The sequence below is a fragment of the Buteo buteo genome, chromosome 16 (genome assembly GCF_964188355.1).
Source record: "Buteo buteo chromosome 16, bButBut1.hap1.1, whole genome shotgun sequence".
NCBI classification, from domain to species: domain Eukaryota; kingdom Metazoa; phylum Chordata; class Aves; order Accipitriformes; family Accipitridae; genus Buteo; species Buteo buteo.
The window spans coordinates 16,051,573-16,073,508 of NC_134186.1; the positions used below are offsets into that span (position 1 = coordinate 16,051,573).

General features: G+C 37.0%; 1 protein-coding gene across 11 annotated transcripts in view; it reads left to right on the top strand.

The window, feature by feature from the left end:
* The window catches only part of PLEKHA7 (pleckstrin homology domain containing A7), a 166,910-nt gene extending 151,932 nt beyond the window's left edge, over positions 1-14,978 (top strand). For 10 of the 11 annotated variants that reach the window (XM_075047990.1, XM_075047991.1, XM_075047993.1 and 7 more), the window contains 7 exons: positions 785-864; positions 1,265-1,465; positions 4,555-4,707; positions 7,192-7,325; positions 8,174-8,316; positions 11,554-11,662; positions 13,417-14,978. In XM_075047990.1, the coding sequence (XP_074904091.1) occupies positions 785-864; positions 1,265-1,465; positions 4,555-4,707; positions 7,192-7,325; positions 8,174-8,316; positions 11,554-11,651 (809 nt within the window). In that variant the 3' untranslated portion in view covers positions 11,652-11,662; positions 13,417-14,978. The remainder of the gene's footprint in view (positions 1-784; positions 865-1,264; positions 1,466-4,554; positions 4,708-7,191; positions 7,326-8,173; positions 8,317-11,553; positions 11,663-13,416) is intronic. The other variant, XM_075047994.1, reaches the window with a different exon arrangement.
* The last annotated feature ends 6,958 nt before the right edge of the window (positions 14,979-21,936 follow it).

Consider the following 21,936-nt stretch of genomic DNA (forward strand, 5'->3'; position numbering starts at 1 on the left):
TTTTCTGGAGATTTTTATCATCAGATCATTATTTTTAGATTAACTATACAATGCTGTGAAAGTCTAGAGATTTTGTGCATTTTAATGGTGCCGTTAGAGACAACCAGCCTTTTGCAAAGCAACTTCATATATACTGCTTAAAAAAAATAGCAAAACATGAAATTAGCTAGTAGAATGTCTCCTATATTCAGAGTTATTTTTCCTCATAATTTCTGTGTGATCCTTTACAAACTCAGGTATTTTTTTAAACACTTACATTACCATTGAAATGAAAGTGATAAAGAATATAATGCCCCCATACACTACATGTGACTTGACACTCCATCCCCACTGTGCTACAGTCCTGCAAGTGTTTCACAAATGAGGATAGAGAGAATATTTGGGGAAGAGCAATTAATTTCTTAGCTATTCTCTTCTTATTTCTTCGCTTTCTAACTGCGAATGTTAAGGTTTGATTTTCTTCATAGATGTGATGATTATTTGTACAGTTTATCTACTCTTGCACAGCTGAGTTCACCCCATACCCCATACCTCATTTAATATAAGCTTCTAAATTATTGTAGATCCTTCTGAATTTTGATAAATAGTGACCTGAAATACATTACTTCTGGCTGAAATGAAATTTCATGCCTCTCATGATCTCCGGAACTGCAAAATGTGAAATGTGGCCTAAAATAGTAACCAAAATGTCATAGAAAAAGCAAGATAATTTAGAAAATATCTGACAGATGTCTTCATTTTGCCTGTCACTTGGTTTTAAACCATTCTCTTTTTCCTTATAAAGGTTTATCTGGATCAACTTCCAGATTGCACCAATCATCTACCATTTCATCATATGCAACACTTCGAAGGGATAGGTCCAAGGTAAGTTTTAAGTGAACATCTGAAGGCATATGTCTGAACTGTTCAAAACATTTAAGTCCAGAATATATTTTGCATACCTGTAAGTGGGATTGTAGTAGCATGGGAGATGACCAACACCTATGACCTAATAAAATCTCCAATTTTTCACTTTTTTAAATGAATTGGGAAGCAGACAGACAACTTGCTGCATTTGAAATAGATCTATGAGACAAGGTTTAGAACCAAAAATCAGCACTACTAATACAAAATATAGAGTTGAAATATACAAATTAATGCAAAAATAATAGAACAAAATCATGTTAATTTAGTAATAAGGTAGCAGAAAGAATTTATTTTTTTGTATACTTCTTATGAAGTATTAATTACAACATGTGTTTTGTGTGCCTTGTGACTTCTACAGGAGAGACCAAAGAGTGCCTTGGAACGTTTATACTCTGGAGACCACCAAAGAGGCAAGATGAGTGCAGAGGAACAACTAGAAAGAATGAAGCGACATCAGAAGGCATTAGTTCGTGAACGCAAGAGAACTCTTAGCCAAGGAGAAAGGCAGTCTGTTTCATCTCGGTCTTTCATCAGACCCATTTCTGCAGACATAGGCTCAGTATGTTAGATATGCCTTAAAAGGACTAAACTAAAAATATCTTTGGATTTTTTTTTTTTTTCCTAGCAAGCACTTTCACTTGAGTGTGTGATGCTTCTAGTCTAATTAAATTAGTGTTATACAGTATAAAATGAGTTCAGAGAGTGTGACTAACAGATGATCTTTTTTTACTAGTAGCTATAGTATATATGGCAGGTTCAGCAGGTAAGTTGGTCAGAGGTTAGTGTGCTGAGTGGAGGTGTGAGTATATTGGAGTGATTTCAGAGACATGATTGTTTTTTATTGGAATTGTATTTAGAAAGTGTAAGAAGCTTGTACGGTTTTAAAACTGCTTCATAATGGAATGGGCCTTTTAGAATGTTCTTATTCACCATGGGTATTTTTCTTTTTAATTTATAAATTAGGCTGCAAGATAGTCGTGGTAATATCAGACCAAGGTGGTGGTTGTTTTTTTAAAGAGATGATGAGTGGGTAATCAGTTTTAAAATCTAATCATGCTGATTAGAAATTTATGTAAGAGCTAATGTGTTTTAATTGATGCAAATTCTTCTTTAAAGCTTAAAACATAGAATATTCTAATAAGGCTCAAATTTAAGCTGCTGAAGAAAAGGATTTTTGTTGCATTCTGAGACTAAATGCTGTACAGATGATAAGTTTGTAATGATACATTTTGGATACTAACCAAAGCAATTCTAATTGGTGAAGTTACCCAGTCACTCACTTGGTGCTAAACCAAGATTGTACTGTAATTGCACTTATGCTGTGGTCTTTTAATTTATTTTTTATTTGGTCCACTAGAGCTTTAGAATGATCACCTTGTTTTACCTAATTCATTGCACAAGATCTCTTGCTTTTAGATCCGTCACTCATCATACCTAATGCCTCTTTTTTTTTGTTTGCTTGTTTTTAATTTGCAGAATTTTGTAGTTATTTTAAAATTTCTAACTGGACTACTCAATTTTTACCAGGCTTAATTGCATTTAGTACATGTGTGTCAATTGCTAGCTTTAAAAACCCTGTAATATTTAGCCTTTCATTCCCACTGTTCAGTAGCACTAATTTACAGCCAGTTATTTGTATTTACTTGCCCAGTAAATACGAGTGCACTACTTGGAGACAGTAATCTATTTGTCTTCTGGTTTGCAATCACAAATTTATTAAAGATAGTGCATAATATTTGGGAACTGTAGAACTATAGTATCACTGTTATTTTCATATCGTAATTAGAAGTAAATCTGAGCTTATGTTTCCTGACTCACATAACATACACAAGCCAAATTTAAACATTTTCATAACACTCCTTATTAACATTTGTGGCAAACACTTTATCTATAAAGTTGGGTGCCATCTTGGTCTTTTTCTTGCTGTAAAGAATTAAAATAGAATCTTTCAGCCCTAGCAATGTTTTGTAGAGATCATCTCTTGTACCTATAGGGCTTCGATACGCAAAAAGCATGTTTGATAGCACAATTGCTTACAGCATTACAATTATTTAGCAGCCAAAATGGCAAACAGTTAAATGTATAATTGAAGTGCTGCTCAGTATGTAACATTTGCTTTAAACATACATTGTATGTGTAACTCTAATTTTTAATCGGTCAGCTCTTAAGTGTAGTATGACATTTTAAGTATTAATCACAGTACATGAATTCATTTGTTATATACAATGCCTTTTTAATGTAAAAGTCGCAACATCAAAGCCAATAAAAATACTGCTTCGTAAGAATGGTTTGATGTTTTTCTTACCTATATATAACTTGAAAATGAAACTGTGTATTTAAAATATACTATGTCAATCAGGCCTGGTTCGAATATGAGTAGAAGAATGAGTTTGGAGTACTCGTATGAGAAAAATTTTTTTTTTCCTCTCTCTTGAATTCTGTAAAGAAACATCTTAATTTTTGAGATATAATGCCTTTTAGCTATTTAACTTTTTTAATATACATGGAAGATAGGTATCTTCTGAGTGAATATTGAGAGCTTGTGCATGAATAGGTTTCAATTAGATTGATTAATGCAAGTAGCATAATGAAGTCTAAGGACTTCACATGGAGTTCAAATTTCAACCAAAACAAGCTAAAGATTTGTAACAGAAATACTGGAGATATTTTTAAGAAACATATAATGGCACATTCTCCTATTGATACACTCAAATGCTTGAGGAGATAACTTTGTTGTTGTTCTTCTTATCCCTTCTCTTTCCCACTGCTTTTAATATCGTGTTTCAACTCTGTATGGTAAAGCTGCTGAGATCTGCTGGATGGAATGTTGCTGCAACTGAATTTAGTATTTTGAACAAAGAAGTGTTGGTAGTTTTTTTTAAGCGTGAGTTTATATGCAGCTGTATTGTATGTAGTTGTGAAGGAGCTACTATGCAATGATTTGGGAACTCTAAATTATGCTCCTTAATTTAAATACATTCTGAATTTATTACTTCTAAATACTTACTTTGTAAAGACAGAATGTGAGAGATTTTTTTATCTTTGCAGGTAGCTAGATACTGCTTTTAGTAAAGTCTGAAGAGTTTAGAAGTTACTAAATTATTATTTTTGAATTCAAAACAAGTTAGTGTTAGTTCATAAAATATTATTAGCTTTAAACACTAGGTATTATTCTAAAAAGATACGTAAAATTTTCAAGTTGCAGTTCTCAACTTGCATTATAAATACTCTTTCAGTGTGGTGGTTCAAAATCACACAGCACTGCTTGGTTAGAATGCCTAGGATTAATTAGTCTGTCAGTCTGTAGACTCACTTGTATTGACATCTGTGCTTCCAAAGGTGTTTGTGTGTAGCTAGTTCCATGTTAATCAACATATGTGAAATGGTGATTAATACATTTGTTAGAATTTAATACTGCTGAACGTTATCTGAAAATTAAACAATACTCCAAAATCCATGCAGCACAGCTAGAGATCAGCTCTCCCAACCATATGTTCCAAAAAATACAGTTGTATTTTCTTGTCAGTTAAGGGGTTTGCTCTGTGGATTCTTTCGGCAATATAGCATTTGCAGCAGTAATGTACATTGCTAAATGATGAGTTTGGCAGTGTGGTTGAATGCTGTTAATTGTTTTGTATCTATTACCAGTGGAAACGAGAGCAAGAATTTGATTTGCAGTTACTTGAGAGGGCAATTCGTGGAGAAGACAAGGATGAAAATGAATGGTTAAAAGTTCAGCCCGTAGCAGTGACAGAGACAGACCTGGAGCCTCAAGACTATGATTTAGATATCAGCAGAGAGGTAACACTCATCATTTTTTGCCTCCTATTCTGTGCCCCAAAATATTAACCTTTCTAACTTTTAGGTAGTGAATTCTCATATTTTCTTTCAAAAGCTAGCTGGAAGTTTGAACTAAAAGGAGTCTTTTGGGTATCGAAAATTTATAGCCTGGTACTTAGAATCTCCCTAAGGTTCCTGTTCGTATTGTGTTTTAGTGGAGAGAAGAAATCGAAAGGCTGGCTCTACTGTTCGAAATATATATCTCAGGCTTTCTAGAAGAAAAAGTGATTTAAGTTAGGGAATGTTATATACATTGGGAGAAAAAGATGGGATGACAACATCAAGAGTATTTGAAAATAAGAAACAGCAATGAAGGAAAAGTTAGTTCCCCAGAGCTACCTTAGTCTTCATTTTGACTGGCAAAATATGGTAGGGAAGAGGGAGCACTGCTTTATTCTGGTCAGAACAGAGAACACCTTTCTGTCAGCTTTTCAAACGACTTGGTGTTTGGGGCATTAGAGCTTTTTTCAGCTCTAGTAACCGAGTAAAGTATTTGTTTGAAATGCGATTGAGCCATCTGGTGGAAGGAAAGAATATAGCAAGTGGAAAGATTTGAGTAGATACTACACAATGTGTAAAATGCCATCGTTGATGGGAAATCAGTAAAATTGTTAATGATAATTAGAGTAGTAAGCACTTCTACTCTTCTGAAAGCTGTTGACAATGTATCATTTTGTATAGAGAGATATTTGTAAGAGGTTGAACCTGTGAGCCATTATCTGTTGATTTCTGTGAATGAATGTATCTTTCAATTAATCATTGTATATTTTCTACGGAAAATGCAGTGCTCCTGTAAACTTCAGAAACAGAAAAAATACTTTCATTGTATTTCCTTTCCTTGTTGCACTCTGCTATTAAAATTTTTTCCAGGAGGCCTCCAGGGCTACATGAATCACTTCATATATCCAAATTAGCACCTTAAGCCTAGGATAGGAAACATTTTTGCTTATAGGTGTTTCTGTCCTACTTTAGAGTAACTGAAGCAGGTCTGAAGCTCTGAATGTAAAGCTGCTTTCTCAGGTTAGCCAGGTTGTCCTTTTCCATTTCACGTACCCATCCTCTTCATCGGGCAGGCACTTCTGTACCTGAGGAACTTCTGTGCCTCATAAGGAAATGTACTCAGTTGTGTCTTTAAGGCCAAGAAATCTGCTGTTCATATGATAACTGAGTTTGTTATTCTGGAAGTGGCAGGATGAGCTGATCTAGGTTAGTTATAGTATGGAGATAGATACATAAATTAAAAAAAAAATATATATCTATAGCTACAGAGCTCCAGAGAGGAGTTGGATTTGAAGGTAAGGAAGTGTAGTGGAAAATGAGGATTTTTCAGGAAGCATTAGCCTTGGAGAAGGGCTATATTGAATGCTTTGGGCCTATGATTGCCTGTAAATTACTGAGTTTAATCACTGGGGGGGTTAGGTCAGGCCACTTTGCATATGCCATTGAATTAGTGTGGACTAGGTTCAGTGGTGAAAAATTTAGGATTATTTGTATTTAAAAATTTCAATTTTGAAAACTCATCGCCTCATGAGTGTTTTAACTAAAATCCAAAGAGGAGAAGAAAAAATAGTTTCCCTTTTACTTATTTTTATTTATTCATACATTCTTTATTTGTACTTTTCAAAAGCAGTCTGTTCTGTATAATAAGCATTAGTTTTCAAAGTCCATTTGTAAACTGAATTTTCATCGGGTGATTTAGATCTCTTACGTGGAACAAAGATTTCTCACAAAGAAACTGATCCTAACAAAAACTTGTTGCTAGCTTTTGTGCAATCATATTAGAATTTTCAATCTGCAGAATTGTGTGTATGCAATGTGTTGTTACAATTGCACAACGTTAGTGTATTTCTGGTTCAGTTCCCTAGACAACTTTTGAACACCTAGGATTTCAGATTTTATAGTCCAAGAATTTCCTAAGATGATGACCAACTGTTGTGTTTCATTTTTTTTTCTCTGCTGTTCACAGAAGAAGATTATGCAGTCTCAAAAGAATGATACCCTAGATTAAAACTTTAGGTGATATTTCCTTTCAGTTGTAGGAAGTCCTCACTGGCATGACATAAGTATCATGACATTAAAATCTCAGGTTGTCCAGTCACTCTTGTAACAGTTGTTTCTTTCTACTGTAACAGCTTTAGGCAGAGTCCTAGTTCGGGCTCTAAGCCTGAGCTGAAGGAAGGTTCCCTGTTGATTCTGATTTCTTTTGTAATCCCCTTCAATATTTGCTTGATCTACCTTCTGAACTAAAAGGAATCAGAGGGAAAAGACACTATTAAAAGGGCATCGGCTCATATCCAGAGGGAGTGTTTAGCATCAGGTACATGTATTGACTGTGAAAACCCATGCTTTATTTTTTTCACTGTGTTCTCCCATTGAGGAGAATTTATCTTAATTTTTTCTTAAGTCTTTGTTATTAAAAACTTGATGCTTGCTTTCTTTCCACAGTTGTCAAAACCTGAGAAGGTTGCAATTCCAGAACGCTACGTTGAACTGGAGCCAGAAGAGCCTCTTTCTACAGAAGAACTGGCAGCAAGGCAGCGCAAAGCAGAAAAGATAAAGAATATTCTTACTAAATCAAGGTCAGTATTTTCTTTTTTTCGCAAATCTTATATAGAGGCTGGTGTTGGACGTTGGGAACTAACTTCATACAACAGTCTAATTCCTATTGAATTATCTAAATATAACTTCTGGCTTTTAGAAAATGCACACAGAATTTTTGTAGTATGCTTAAACTCCTTTTTAAAACAGGGTAGAAGAGATAATGACAATTTTTTTATATGTCCATTTTCTTGTTCAGAGCATCCTAAAATAGTAGTGAGTCCTTACCAAGCAACTTGTAGTTGAGAGTGAGGAGGCAGGAAAGGCACAGATCTGGCCAAAAGCAGAAGAAAAGTCAGTGTGAGAGCAGGTTTCTGTTGTCTCCAGAGAGCTGGAGTTCTGAGAGAACACTTTTGGCTACTTGCAGCTAATGTAGAGTCAGCTGAAACATTCAGTTTCAAGAATTTGATTACCTCAAGTATCTGCTGTCTCTTTGGAAAACAATTAAAGAGGCTGTGCCTGAGGACCACCAGGTTATATGCCTTTTTCTCTGGGCATAACAAGAAATTTTATTAACAACTTCAAATAAATAGCATTTTTTTTGGTAGTGTTTTCATGTAAAGAGCGTATCTACAACAAAGGACTTTCAGATGTACTTAAGGCTATACAGAAACTGTGACTGAATATGTAATGGCTGCATCATTTGTCTTTGTATGCTGTAGTCATTTGCGTACAATATCTAACACTACTTTAAAGAATGTCAATAAAATATGGAGCTTGACAGATGAGATCTGAAAACTGCTGTATAGATTCAAGCTTGTTCTCATCTGCATGGTGGATTCTTCTTTATGTTTGCAAATGTTAATGTTGTTTTGCACTTTCCCACTAGTATGCACAATCTACAGCCTACTGTTGCCCAGGACAAACACAACTCGGTTGATTTAGATTCACAGTTGCAAGAGCAGGAGCGCATCATTACCATATCATATGCTTTGGCTTCTGAAGCCTCTCAGAGGAGCAAGGAGGTAGCAGGTAATACTTAGTTATTTACAAAATAACAGCTATTTCTTCCCAGCTTCTCAAGTTGTGTGGGGTTGTTACTGAACTCCTGGTGTAAGAGAGAGTTTTAGTCATTCATATTCAAAATAGTGAAAAGTGTGTATAGATAACAAATTTAGAGGGACCAAAGATTTACATTGTGTATTTGGCCTCATATGGACAGGGTGAAAGGGACAAAAGAGTATGCTCAGTAAGTTCAGAGCCTGGAAACTTGCTCTTACTAATACTACTAAAAAAAATCAACATTTTCAATGAATTCCCTATAATTATATTAAATTAGGTATTTCTATATTCATTTTTAAAAAGTAAATTGTTCTATGACTTAAAAAAAATCAAGATGAAGGCATTTTAAATAATTTTTTTTTTAACAGAAAGATTCCCTGGTTTGGTGATTGAGATTAGAGTACAATCATTTGCAGCTTGAGCTGTATGACAACAGGCTGAAAAAGACATTGTAAAATGGGTATTGGCATGTTTCTGTCTGGTGACCAAGATTAGAGATCAGAGCAAGACAGCTGTGCATGAATTCTGCTTGATGCCTGGAAATTAATAGATCCTTTGCAACATGTTACTAAAAGTGATAATTTCACTCTTGATTGCTTTATAGTTGAAATAAGTAAGCAATGTCAAGAGATTTGTATCACACAGTAATACATGCAGCAGCTATTCTAGCAAGTATCTGACTGGCCATTTATAACTGGCACAGTTCACTGTTCCAGTGGAGAATGGAAATAATGGGAGCTTCAACTATGATGGAGAAAAAATATGCACATTTCTCATCTGAAGTTGTCAGTTTAAACTTACGGCACTTGCCAGAGAAGCCCTTAAGACCTTCCCATTAAAGACAGATTATTCCAATATCCAGATGCGTAACACGCATCTGTAGTAACAGACTGTTGATTGAATGTGGCTGTATACTCACAGATGCCGTGGCAGCTAAACCCGAGGGGAATGTGATTTTGAGGGGATGGAGTACATTTTCAAGATATGAATCTTGAGACTTCGGAGAGGTTCTGTGGATAATTTAACTGACCGGGAGGGATAAAATGACTCACTGAGGAGGCTAGACATTATAAAAACCAAAACAAACAAAAAAAACCCCAGAACTGTAAAATCTTGGGAGCATTTCAGGAATAGGAATAATCTTTTGGACCTTCAGGCATCTGTGTGTCAAAACGCCTTCTCCACAGGCAGTCTGGTCCCAGTTCTAGTAACCAGGTCCTTGTAGCAGTGACTCACACACTTTGGCTATGAAGTGGGACTTTGTGTTTCATGAGGTACGAGCCAATGCAGCATTTTGCCACATGAGTTCTAGCTTCTTCTCGGAAAAGGTAGCGATGAAGCTAGGATCAACAAAGATTGAATGCAGCCCATACTTGAAATTATTCCTCTGTGTCAGTACAACAAGAGCAGAGTGCCTGCCATGCTAAACAGTCTTCATGTGGCCAGTTAACTTACTTCTGGGTGTGCGTGTAGTTGCAGTAACTGTACAGTACTGAAATGTGTTTGATCTTTTTATGTTGTAGAGTGAATGTAGTAGCTATGTTTTCATTACTATGGTTTTTTTGGTTTATATTTTAATTTTTTTATTGTCATTATTTCAAAAGTGTGATCACCACATCTTCTTTAGTATATGTAACCACAGAAATCTTCTTAATTCTTTAGTTCTCCCCAAAGAGGGAATTAAAATGTGTATTGGCACTGAAACGTTTAAATGCTGCTTGAAGAAATTTGCAGTCAGTTGCGAGATGATTTTTAATTTAATTTTCATTGTGAAGTATAGCAGCTAGCTCTTTTGTCTTTCAGACACTTTAAAAAACCTAACATAGTGGCCAAGAACTAGATTCTTTAAGGAAGCCCAAACCTTTATGTCCATGCACAGATTTCCTTGCCACACGTGTATCTCAAATACTCACTTCTTGTAATGTGTCTTAATTTGATTTCAATTATTACTTACTCCTTTACAAACAAACAACTTTCAAGGAATTCTAAAAAAAGCCAGAGTGGATTGGTTTTGATAGAAAATATACAAACCATAAAAGGAGTTCAGGTTTTTTAGTTATGGCCTATCTTCTGATGATCTAAAGTGATTAAAAAGAAAAGCGTTTGATGCTTTGCACAGCTGATTGTACATTCTCATTTATTCTGATTTTACAGATTCCTTCACATTCATATTTTTGTAGTTTGATTTTTAAAGTATGGGTTGTCATTTGCTCCTTGTTGAGAAAGTAGACCATCTCTGAAAATCCAAACCTAAATATCTAGATTTTTTACAAAGATTTGCTTATGAAGAAGGCTGTGAAGCTTAACTTTTCCCATTTTTCAAGGGGAAGCAGTTAAGTTATGGTAAGATGCTATGACAATATAAATCTTCTAAAATGTACATTTATCTAATTCTTGTAAAGCAGCATTTTAGCGTTCCTCTGTTCGTACTAAGAAATCAACCTTCTAAATGGAAATCATTACAAGAATCTGGAAGATGAAAATCAAATGCAGGAGTATCAGGAAGTAATTTCCTAAATTGTACGTTTTGGAATTAGGTTTACCTTTGACCCTCCAAAATGTAAAAGCAGAATTTAAGACTGAGTTTCAATCTCTTTAGTTTTATGATTATTGTTACTATACCATTACTCTGTTTTATAAACAAGGATAGTTTTAATCATTGTATTCTTTATCCTGAAGTTTCAAGCTGAGATCTGAAAATGTATTTACTATATCGTGCACTGTACTAAGCAAATTGTTATATGCATATGTAATTTGGGGTGTGTGTGATTTTTCTATATATTATATTTGTTTCTGCTTATTGGCATGTAACAAAGGAAATGTTGAAAACCTGTACAACTGCAGTGAAATCTTGAAATCAAATTAGCAAATATAGGTGCTAGCTGCGGTTTTATAAGCAGGGCTGAACTAGAGTATATCAGTGTTGTATGCCTTAAAATGTTCCAGGGAAACTTCATCTTAAGATAGATTGTCCATATTATCATCAAAACGGGAATGTTTATTTGCATAACTTATGCAATTAATAAGAAAAAAACAGGAGGTAGAAATTTTGTTGTTTAGATTGTGTTCCGTGTAACTAAAATAGTGTAACACCTCATGGCATTACTAATCAGGTTTCCTATTCATGTGGTAGAAAATTAAGGTCACTCCGTTTTTAATATGAATGTTTGATTGTGCAGCCTAATTCCTGTATGTGATCCCTTCTAGCTCAGCAGTTGACCTATCCATCTAAAGCACCCTCACCTTCTGTACCACAGCCACCTCACTCCCCCTTAAGCAATGGATTTCACTACACATTTGTTTAAACACCTTAAAAGTAAGAACTAACTGCTCTCGGCATGTCTGATTTGCCATTGTACCTTTGCTGTGGCTTGCTGAATTTTAACATTTTTACTAAACATAGATTAGATCCAAATGAACGCATGCATCTATTTTTCAGAAACCTTTTATTCTTGTAAATATTTCTTCTAATGAGCTAACATGTGGGCTAATAAAGTCTTCAAATAGCTGCTGTTGCTCTACAGATAAGATGCTTCCATAATCTTACTGTGGTGAAGGAAAGAGACATCTGTATTCTCAGTAGCATGGGGCCAGATTTTCAGCAGCGGTTTGTACTCCGGTGGCTAGTGTTGTGTACTCCTGTGGCTAGTGTTGTGTACTCCTGTGGCTACCGTAGGGGTGCGTAGGTATTTTTGCCTGCATGTGGGACATACCGTTGCTGCTCAAGAGAATCCAAAGTGCAAAGTTGTATGAGCAGGAGTTCATTTATGGGCTGGTGTCTTACACATGAACTAACATCGGAGTCTTAATTGAGGTGAGCTGAAAATTTGGCCCTTTATAACTAATTCTACAATATTGTGTTTGACTTTTTCGTGCTTTTGTTGTCTTTGTCATTGAATCGTGTTAACAGAAGACTTGATTTTTGTCTCTCATTAGGTTATTTTGCCATTTCAAGTATTAAAATTATGAGAATTTCATTGTCCTTATAAAGAAATGTGTATCATCTTTTCCCAGTAGTATTTTCAGAGTTTTCTCTATTTGAAATAGGAAAACCTATAAATATGATGATACTTGACTGCTAAGTATGCCCCTAGTTAAGACGCTCGCCATGCTTCCATAGTTTCCTTTGAAATTGTTCTCACCTTTCTGATTTCCTTTGGCCTAATTTTATTGCCTGATGTTGGACAAAAAGATAAAACACAGATGAAGTAGTAAAGAGGGTTGATTGAGTGAATAACTCAGATAGCATTAATCTTTAGATACCTTTGTTTTCATTGTCACTAATCTGAGTCAAATATCTGTACAAGAAATAAAAACCTAAATAAAAATGAGCACATACCAGAAAGGCCCAAACGGGCAGTGAGCTGCCTTCTACAAGGCCTGTGAAAAATGGCAAATTTTGCATCAAGAAGTGTATAGACATTAGGAGCCTCTACAGACCTTGATGGAAATAGCTATTTGCTTTTCTGGTTCAGTTTATCTTTCTGAGAACCGGACTCCACCATCTTTGCTGTGTCTGAATAACATTTGACTCTACTATTATATCCAGGGGTATGCTAATTGATTATCACTATCACATGAGATCTTTGCATGCAAATAGGGTATGCATCTGTGGCCTCAAGAACCCAGAAAAATAACTGTATGGTCCCAGGGTATTAGACTTCAGCAGGGGGCTTGGGCCAGATGACTTTCAGAGGTCCCTTCCTACCCCAACCATTCTGTGATTCCAGACTGACTTAAAAACACAGGTATCACATGTTGATATAAATATACATACATACATGTGTATGTGCAGATATATATTTACATCTGTATATACAAAAGCCTACATTTTCTTCAGGAAAATTATCAAGAAAATAATTGCAATAACCAGCAACTTGCAGGAGACACAGGAGTTTGAACATCAGTGGCATCATGAGATAACTGTTTGCTTAAAGTGTCTATATGAAATGTTCATAATGTCAAACTGCAGAAAGCTTTAATAAAAAAATGTTTCCTGAAAATGCTTACTGCTTGGGATTAGTGTACTTGCTTTGATATTTAACCATGTTTTATTTTACTTCATGCTAGCCAAAGCAGTAAGTGAACACTGACGTAAGACTCAAAGCAAATCCCACCTTGTGATGCCGCATGGAAGAAAGAGGAGATTCTGTACCAGCTTTCTGTGAAGATACTCATCGGCTGATGATATGTTCTTCTGGAAATAGATTCAGAGAATAATAGGGGGATTTTCTATGAAAATGAAGAGAATTGCAAATAATTTTATTTTTACTTCAGTTTAGTTCAGACTTTTTATATGAATAAATGGCACTTTTAATAAACTCTGTAAAATACTGACAATGTATTTTTAGAACAATGTATTCTAGAATTTTTTTAAATCAAGGGCTGAATTAATTTTAAGAGAAACTACTTGCATAGGTGTTAAAAGATGCTGTTACTTCCCCCTCAGGCTCAGATGCACAATGTAAAGTTTCATGACAAAAATGTAAATTTGAACAAACCTAGGAGCACATTCCTATAGGGTATGGGTAGAGCTAATGCAAGTGAGAGGTTTGCTGAAAGGGTGTTTTGGATTGAATATGTTTGTGGATTTAATCACCCACCCTTTTGCCCATTAAATAATACATTGCCAGGAACTTTTAGCTTGAATTTCTAAATATCAGTAACCACTGTATAGCTGAAATTTTCCATGAAAGCCATAATGAAAGCCAGTTTTAACTCCCGTTTCCTTTTTTTGATCCCATATGAGTAACTTGCTGGTATCAGTACACAGTATGCTAGGTTGCTCTTGACAACAGTAGTGCTGTGCCCTCAGTAACAAAGAGCTAACAAATTATACTTTTTTGAAAGTTGAGATGTGGAAGAAGAAAACTTTGAATTAAAATATGTGAAGTAAGCAATAAAAAAACATAATAGGATATGTCATTTTACTAGTAAATATGTATTTTTCTTTTGATTTTTTTTTTTCAATAAACATTACAATATGGTGTATTGACTAGTATTTATCCTGGAAACAGCAAAACTAATGTAATGTGGCATCTGCTAATTTCATATGTATGTTCACCTGGTGCTTAATTTTGCCAAACTTTGAAATTCAGTGTTTTACTTATGTATAGGATAAAGGGTGAGGTAGTTACATAAGGAGAAAATAAGATTACATGAATTGCTGCAATTGCTTTACTTGGAAAAAAAACCTGCACGCATTGAATGCAAGACATGCAAAAATTTCCCATTATGTGATTATTAGTTGAGTTAAGCTCTGGATGAGAAATGACTGAGAAATACTTTTGCAGTATCTTGTGAAACCACTAACTTGGTCGTTTGCTGTATTCAAGTACTAGCTACAAAACCCTTGAAATTGACCTTCAAGTTTCAGTCTTTAAGAGAAATCATATTATATTAACAGTATAGTCAGAAATATTCTTAAAAGTATGTATTTAGCTAATGCAATCTATTTTACCTCAATACTGCCAGTATCAACTTCAAAACCTTTTGCCAAAATAATGATTTATTTTTGCCTTTATAAGAAGTTTTGAAAGCATAAATGAATATTTTGCGGGAAAACATTAATTTAAATAAAATGTAACAGTTTGGAAAATGGTATATGTACAGATTAAAATATTAACATAACTGCCTCCTATTGCCTCTGTCTTGTCTGCTCTCTTACCAGCATCCATGTGGTTGAAAATCCAGTCATTTGTGCTGTTACCACATTTTGCTTTTTGGTGCAAATCCCATTGAAGTTCCCCAGTTTTACACTTATTTCGCTGGGATTTGGATCAGGTTCCCCCTACACCAAAGCTTCATTTTTATTTTCTTCCTTTTTTAGAAATGTTTCTTAGCATTTGATTAATTTACTCTTGAATAGAAAGCTTTTTCAGGGTGGTCCCCCAAACACAATGACTACAATACTGTCCTTTCTATCTCGTAGATACATGTTTGTCTGACACGTTCTTAGCCCTTCAGTTTCTGGTGAAATAAAGTATCAAAAGTAACTTCAATTTAACAACAACCAAGCAAAAAACCTGGAGGCATCGCATAGTAACATGTGCGCTGCATGGAAATAGGGTATCAACCAAAGAGCGGGTCGGTGGGCAACCGGCAAAGCAGATGCCAGTAGCGGCTTAACCAGCAGTGGTTTACACTGCACAGTTCCCTCGGTGACATCAGTCTGGTGGAGACCGGCGGAAATGTCTAATTCTTCTGGAACTTAATCTCTAGAACAAAATGTAAAGAAGCAGTTAGAAGTATTTCTCTGGCGTAGTGTTGACTCTGCGAACTCGAGAGCGAATATCTGAGAGTGTGAGTGCTTGACCTTTCGATGCACGCAGCAGAAATTCAGAGCCGAGCTGCTTATGACATGCCTGTCCCGTTTCTCAGGCACACAAAGGAGCCTTTGACGACAAGTTTTGTGGTTCAGTGAAACTGCATTCTTTCTGCAGGAGCTTTGTTATGCAGGAGGGAAGGGTATGTGCCCATAATTGGTGGGTGAGGAGCACAGCCCATGGGATCCAGGACTGCAGCGGCCAGGGACTCTGAATTCCGTCTGCTGCCCTAGTGATGAAGGGAAAGGGTGCAGGCACTTTGGCTCTGCAGGTTGTGGGAGATGTTAATTTTCTTTCCTTTGATCGAACACACAAAATCTGCTCACTCAAGCTTGTGTGAAAGAGAAGGATTTGGCCCTAAATAGTTATACCATTAATGTTTTTAATAAAAGTAGTCTTTCTAAAGATTTGTTCTGCGTCCATAGTTAATCCCATATTTGGGAAAAAATTATCAAGATCATTTTTCTTCCAAACTTTTTCATTGAATATGTGAAATGCTGTTCTCCAGTGACCATCTTTTTTGCAGGGATGGCTGTCATTTTTAAATAATTAGGGCTAATTTTCATATGCATATAGTGTTTGTTCTGGGTCGATTTCCTGTTTCAGTTCTGTTTCCTTTAATCAAAATGCTCTTTTGTAGGTCTTACCCACTACTCTTGAATATTAAGACCAGAAAAAAATGATGTCTGCTTGCAGATCAATATCATTGTGGTCAGAAAGTGGCGCTTTTTTTTTCCTTCTGCCTATTAAGCAGCGTAAGTGTTTGGGACTAATTATAATTAAAGAAATAGAAACTCATTAGAAAGCAGTATCAGTTCTTTTGAAGGCGCTGTTTTCTAATTAGTGTCTTGTAATGTTATACCAAGCAAAAATTATGCAGACTGACTTCCCTTCCCATATACATCTGTTTTCGATTTCTTCAACTAAAGTTATTAAAATTTTATTGCACAGCTGAATTTATAAAACTACAGCCTAGTACTCGTAAGTAGCACTGCTTTCACCTTTTTGAACTTGCATAACACCCCCCACGCCCCCCATTTTTCACTACTTTTATTTTGAGTTGTATGTAGTGCTGGGCTGCTAGGAAATCCTGCTGAGCTACAGCACTGTTGCTTATCTTTGTACATCTATATAAAGCTCTTTATTTTGAAGGACTAGACAAGAAGCAGTGGTTAGAGGCATCCAGACTGTTTTGGAACAGTTGGGAAAAAAACCTTGATAGAAAGTTTTTTCAGGAAACAACTGTATTAAGAGCTTCTATTCTGGAAAGTTGCTAATGTGTGGAACTAAAAGCCACTGAAAGATACTACTCAACTTGAGTGCTGCTGTTTCAAAGCAGTTGTTAAAGGTGCAGTGAGGTGGTCCGAGGGACCCCGTAGCCTTTGGAGGGAGGGGTTGGTGTTTTGAGAAAGCACAGCACTCCCAACAGGTTCTGGTATTGTTTACACTTATTTTTGCACCTGCACCATTTACTCACCTGGTTTCCAGATCTTCAAATATATGTGTATGTATTTTATATCAGTGTCAGTTCCCCTCAGTAAAACCACGTATTTCCCATGCGTCTTAGCAATTAACTTCTGGATGTTATATGAAGGAAAGACTGGATTTACTTAGTGTCAAAACATCATGATCTGATGTTACCCCTCTGATTTATGCCTGTCTTCAGGTATTTTAAAGTGTTTGCTTGTGCTCTGTGTGTGTGTCTATGTATTGCGTAGTTATAAAAAGAATAAAGCCATGCACAAGAAAAACATGAAAAAATGCTATGTTTTCCACACCTAGTAAACATTCCTATTGGTTATTTGGCTGTATTCAAAAAGGCTAAGACTTTTATTGCTCTACTAGCAAAAGCAACCTTTCTTCATAGCGGAGCAGTACAAAGAAAGAGCACAAAAAATACACACATCACAGTGCCTGAAATTCTGTTTGAACAACTGTATTGATTGGGTCTGACCCCTTTACATTTTTTTCCATTATTTGAAAAGGTGCATCTAACTGTAGGTGAATTGAACCAACCGAGATGAACTTTCCATGAAAACTTCTTGAGATATTTCTTTAGTTCAAAGCTTTGGAATTTTAAAGAGCATTTTTAATACAAGTCTGTTGAGGTATTCTGTGCAACAACCATACTTTGAATGTTAAACTACAGGTAAACCTAAGAAGAAGGTAAAATTACAAAGTCTACCATGAAATTACTGGGAGATGGCAGAATAACTCTGAGCACTAATTATAAAAGTAAGTAAAACCAGAAAGTATTGCATATGTGCACATTCCTGCACTGTTTACTTGTTATTTACTTGCCGGTGCTCCTGGTTGCCTTACAGAGAGTGCAAAACAGCCTCCAAAGAAAACGCTAACAGAATTGGATGGCATTTTTGCAGCAGTTATTGATGAAATAGTGTTACAAGGCGTAAACTTAAAGGACAATGCTGTTTTCTTGTTGCCCACTAGAAGAAGGCTTTTACCAGGAGCTGTAGTGTAAGAAAGCACTAAAGGAAGGAAGAGATTAAGAAAACAAAGGTGAGTAGTGAGTTTGTAGGAAGCAATGGCAGAGATGTCTCTGCAAACGCCTAAGAGGCTGAAGGTGAGAGTGGAGAACAGCCGAGTGGTTTGAAGTGAGAGGTGGTAAAAAGACTTGAGGAGCTGGAATACATGGACCTGGACAGAAGAAAAATGTTTTAACGAGGGGACTCAACCTAAATCTTAGAGGGAGAAGTAGGAAGAAGGAATAGCTGGCAAGTTAGAATGTAAGTCCGGTGTCCTAGTACAAAAAATACTTGTGAATGGGATAAACGAGAGTAGCATGTTGATGGTGGCAGTGGGTGAAGGAGAGAATCACTGATGACTTCAGAACAGTGTTTTGGTAACAGGACAATTGTATTTCCTATTGGCAGCTTCTGTGCTCTGTTCTTTTAAGGCAAACTGCAGTTAAGAATGGCTAGTATGAGTGAGACTCTCCTTTTCCCTGTAGAAATGGCTTGTCCCAGAGCCGGTGGTGGAAAAGGTTGGTCCTGCCTGGACTGCGATGTGCCCCGTGCAAGACTGAGTGTTGTGAGGCCTGCTGCAGTCTCTGGCTTCAGGTCCGGTATATTTTCAGGGGGCTTGGGCTGGCTTGATTTTTATCTCTAGAGCCAGTTTTGAGAAAAGCCTTAACATGGTTTTCCGGTTCTTCTCTTGACACACGGGAGGTTTTGGCAAGTTTCTTGAAACCCTGACTGATGGCTTACGTGAGATGTAACCCTAATGAAGTGAAGTAGCTGCTAACATTTAGTTACAGTGAGTTGTATTACTCTGGGGGAAAATGTTGACATCAGAGAAATGACTGCCAGTTCTGTTTGTCTCTGGTATAGTCTGTTTGGACAGGATTTTGTCTTCTGCCCAACATGGTTGTAGCGTGTCTGTGTGTATGTGTTGGGAGGTGTGAACGTGTACACACGCACACATGTTGATCCCATTCTCCTTTCATTCGGTGCTAAGGCACAGAATCGGCAAAAGCTGAGGGACTGCTGCTGCACCGAGTACCAGAACTGGCTGCTCCGCTCACTTCCCAAGTCTGAACCTGGATGAGAGGCTCAGAGGGAAGAGAGAGCAACATCTTGTGGGTGTAACTGTGTCCCCTGGCTTTCTCAAAGCTTACTTTATGCCTGAGGACTCAGCAGTTGTCTTCACTGAGTCCAGTTTAAAAGTTACTTAGTAAATGATTTTATACACAGATTTTATTCAGGATCTGGGTAGTCAGTCCATCAGTTGACTACTGAGTAAATTTGATCTCTGGGTTTTTTGTGTGTCCAGAATCAATTTCTTACGTTAAGAATTCTGTTTGGCAAAAAAAAAATATGTTTTGGAAGGAGATGTTCAGTTACTGCATCCTTACAAACAGATTGCAATTACTAGATTTTACTGACTGTAACGGGAAGAAGGAGGCTTGGCCCCAACCAGTTAAGGATCAAAAGCTTCACCTGCATTTGTTTTAAAGCTTTAGCAATAAATATGAGGGTGAAAAGGAGCCAGTTCAGATTATCAAACCTTTCTGCAGTCTTTAATGTAGCTTGGTATACTTGTGGTGAGAACACTTACTTATGGTAACAGTTTGAGAGAATTTCCCTGCAGGTCAAGGTGGGCAGCTGTGAAAAAGTTCAAAGCAAGGAAGTTTTTTTTGTATGGCACCCATATTGCTTGACTGATGATACAAAACCCCTCTTCTGGTGTATGTTACTTTTCATTCTTCTCTTCCCTGCCCCCGCCCCCCCCCAACTAGATCTTCCTGAGCTATGGACACCATAAATGTTACTGGATTTGGATAGATAATAGCACAAACTGTCAGTGTGATCTCATTCCGCACCTGCACATCAAAACCAAATCAAATTAGGGTAAATCACGAAGTATTTAATTTCTTTAATGCTGTGGAAAAACTAAGGAAACTTTTATCTACCCATCGTGATGCTGTACACCTGTGTACTGCTCAGATATTTTTCTCAGGAAAAGTACAGTTGAGGTGGCAGTCTTAAAAGCAAACAGAACCAACTTCTGCTTTGTCCCTTCAGTGAGGGTACCTTGACACATGTCCCTTCTCTTAATCCCCTGACAGCTTCCAAGACTGATGCAAATAACCATGCCAGGCTTTGATTATGAGATATTGCACTGCCACTTATTCTCTTTGTCTCCTGCAGTTTACAGAGGCAGCTTCAGTACATAATTTAATCCCTGTACTGGGGACTGTAGCAAATCCACAGAGATTTCTACCAACCGTCCTCTCTGGCATCAGAACAACATGTGCACGTCGTCTTTGATGTGAATTCCCCAACCAGAGCCTTAGAAGGACCTATAGCTTTGAAGCTGGCCTATAAATTGTGCTTTCAGGAATCAAGTTGTCAGCCTCTACTTCAGGAAGAAAGGGAGAGTAAACTGTAAAGCAGTTGCATAAAGCTACAGGGCGACTTATAGATCTGGTTTTCTTGGCCTCGAAGAATTCCTGTATGCTGTTGAGAATCCCTTTTTACCTGGCTTAGAAGCATCCTCTTTTGTGACTGCAGGACCTTGCCAGCAGTGGGGCTGTGATAGTACTTGTCTCGAGGGGTTCCTTATTCCAGGGCACACAGAAGAGGAACAGGCACACCAGTGCTTTCGACCTGTTCACCTATCTTCAGTCTTCCAAAGCCAAATACTGATAATGCACCTGCATTGACCTTTGTGTAGGTAAATTTCCAGTGTGGTTTAGAAACAGGTGAAAACTTTTACCAGATGCGATGGTTGTTCTGTGACAGATCTGACTTTCATCAGTTGTTTCCTAAGACATGCTGGAGTACGGGCAGCCTTTCTACTGAGATGGAAATAAGCTGGTCTTCGAGTTGAGGAATTTCAGTGGCCAAATCTTGTTTGAAAAGACAAATGTGGTTGCCCTCTTTATGATTCAGTGTCTGCTCATGTGTTCTGCTATCATGTCTGGGAGCTCCTTCCATACCAACCTGAAAAAGCAAAGAACTGACTAGAATCAACCAAGACACCAACCTTGATTTTTTTCTGTGTTCTCTGTCTCCAATAAGAGCTAAACCCATTCTGTTACTATCCATGCCACTACTGCTGATGCTATTATACCAAATGTCGCTAAACCTGACTTCTGAATGAAAACATTTACTGCACAATCTACAGTGAACTAAATCAGCCTTTCTCAGCATATACGGAGAAGCTTCTTGGCCAGGCTGCTTTATAGATGAATCTGCAAGTTCTCAGTATGTTTATAAATGTTACACAGAAACAGATGCGATTGTGTAGAACCCTTCCTATTTTGAGCAGATGAGTCTTAGGTCAGCATCATAAATGAGTTATACCAAATGTTATCAGATGTTCACAATATTAGATGTCATACTTTTGGGGAATGGAAGTAGTGTTTTGCTTTTTTTTTTTTTTTTCTGGTCAGAGCTTTTACTAGACCAGTTTAATTTCAGTTTATTTTTTATCCTTGTGTGGTCTATTTATTTACATTTGGAACTGATGGCCAAATCTGTTTCACAAGGCGGGAGGATGTAATCAATTCAGGGCAGAGCTGAGCAGTAGAGGCCCCTGACGGTGCTCATTGTGGCAGCCTGTTCTGTCGGCAGAGACCCATGCAGGGCCTGCCAGCTGGATCTGCTTTTCCTGGGTCTTTCCAAGTTGGTAGCACCGCGGAGAAAAGCCCTCAGGTGAGGTTTTTCCTGTGCCCTTCCTTTGAGGCTAGTGGGAAAGCAGCAGGGCCCTCTGCCTGGCAGGGCGGGTCTACAGCAACGGA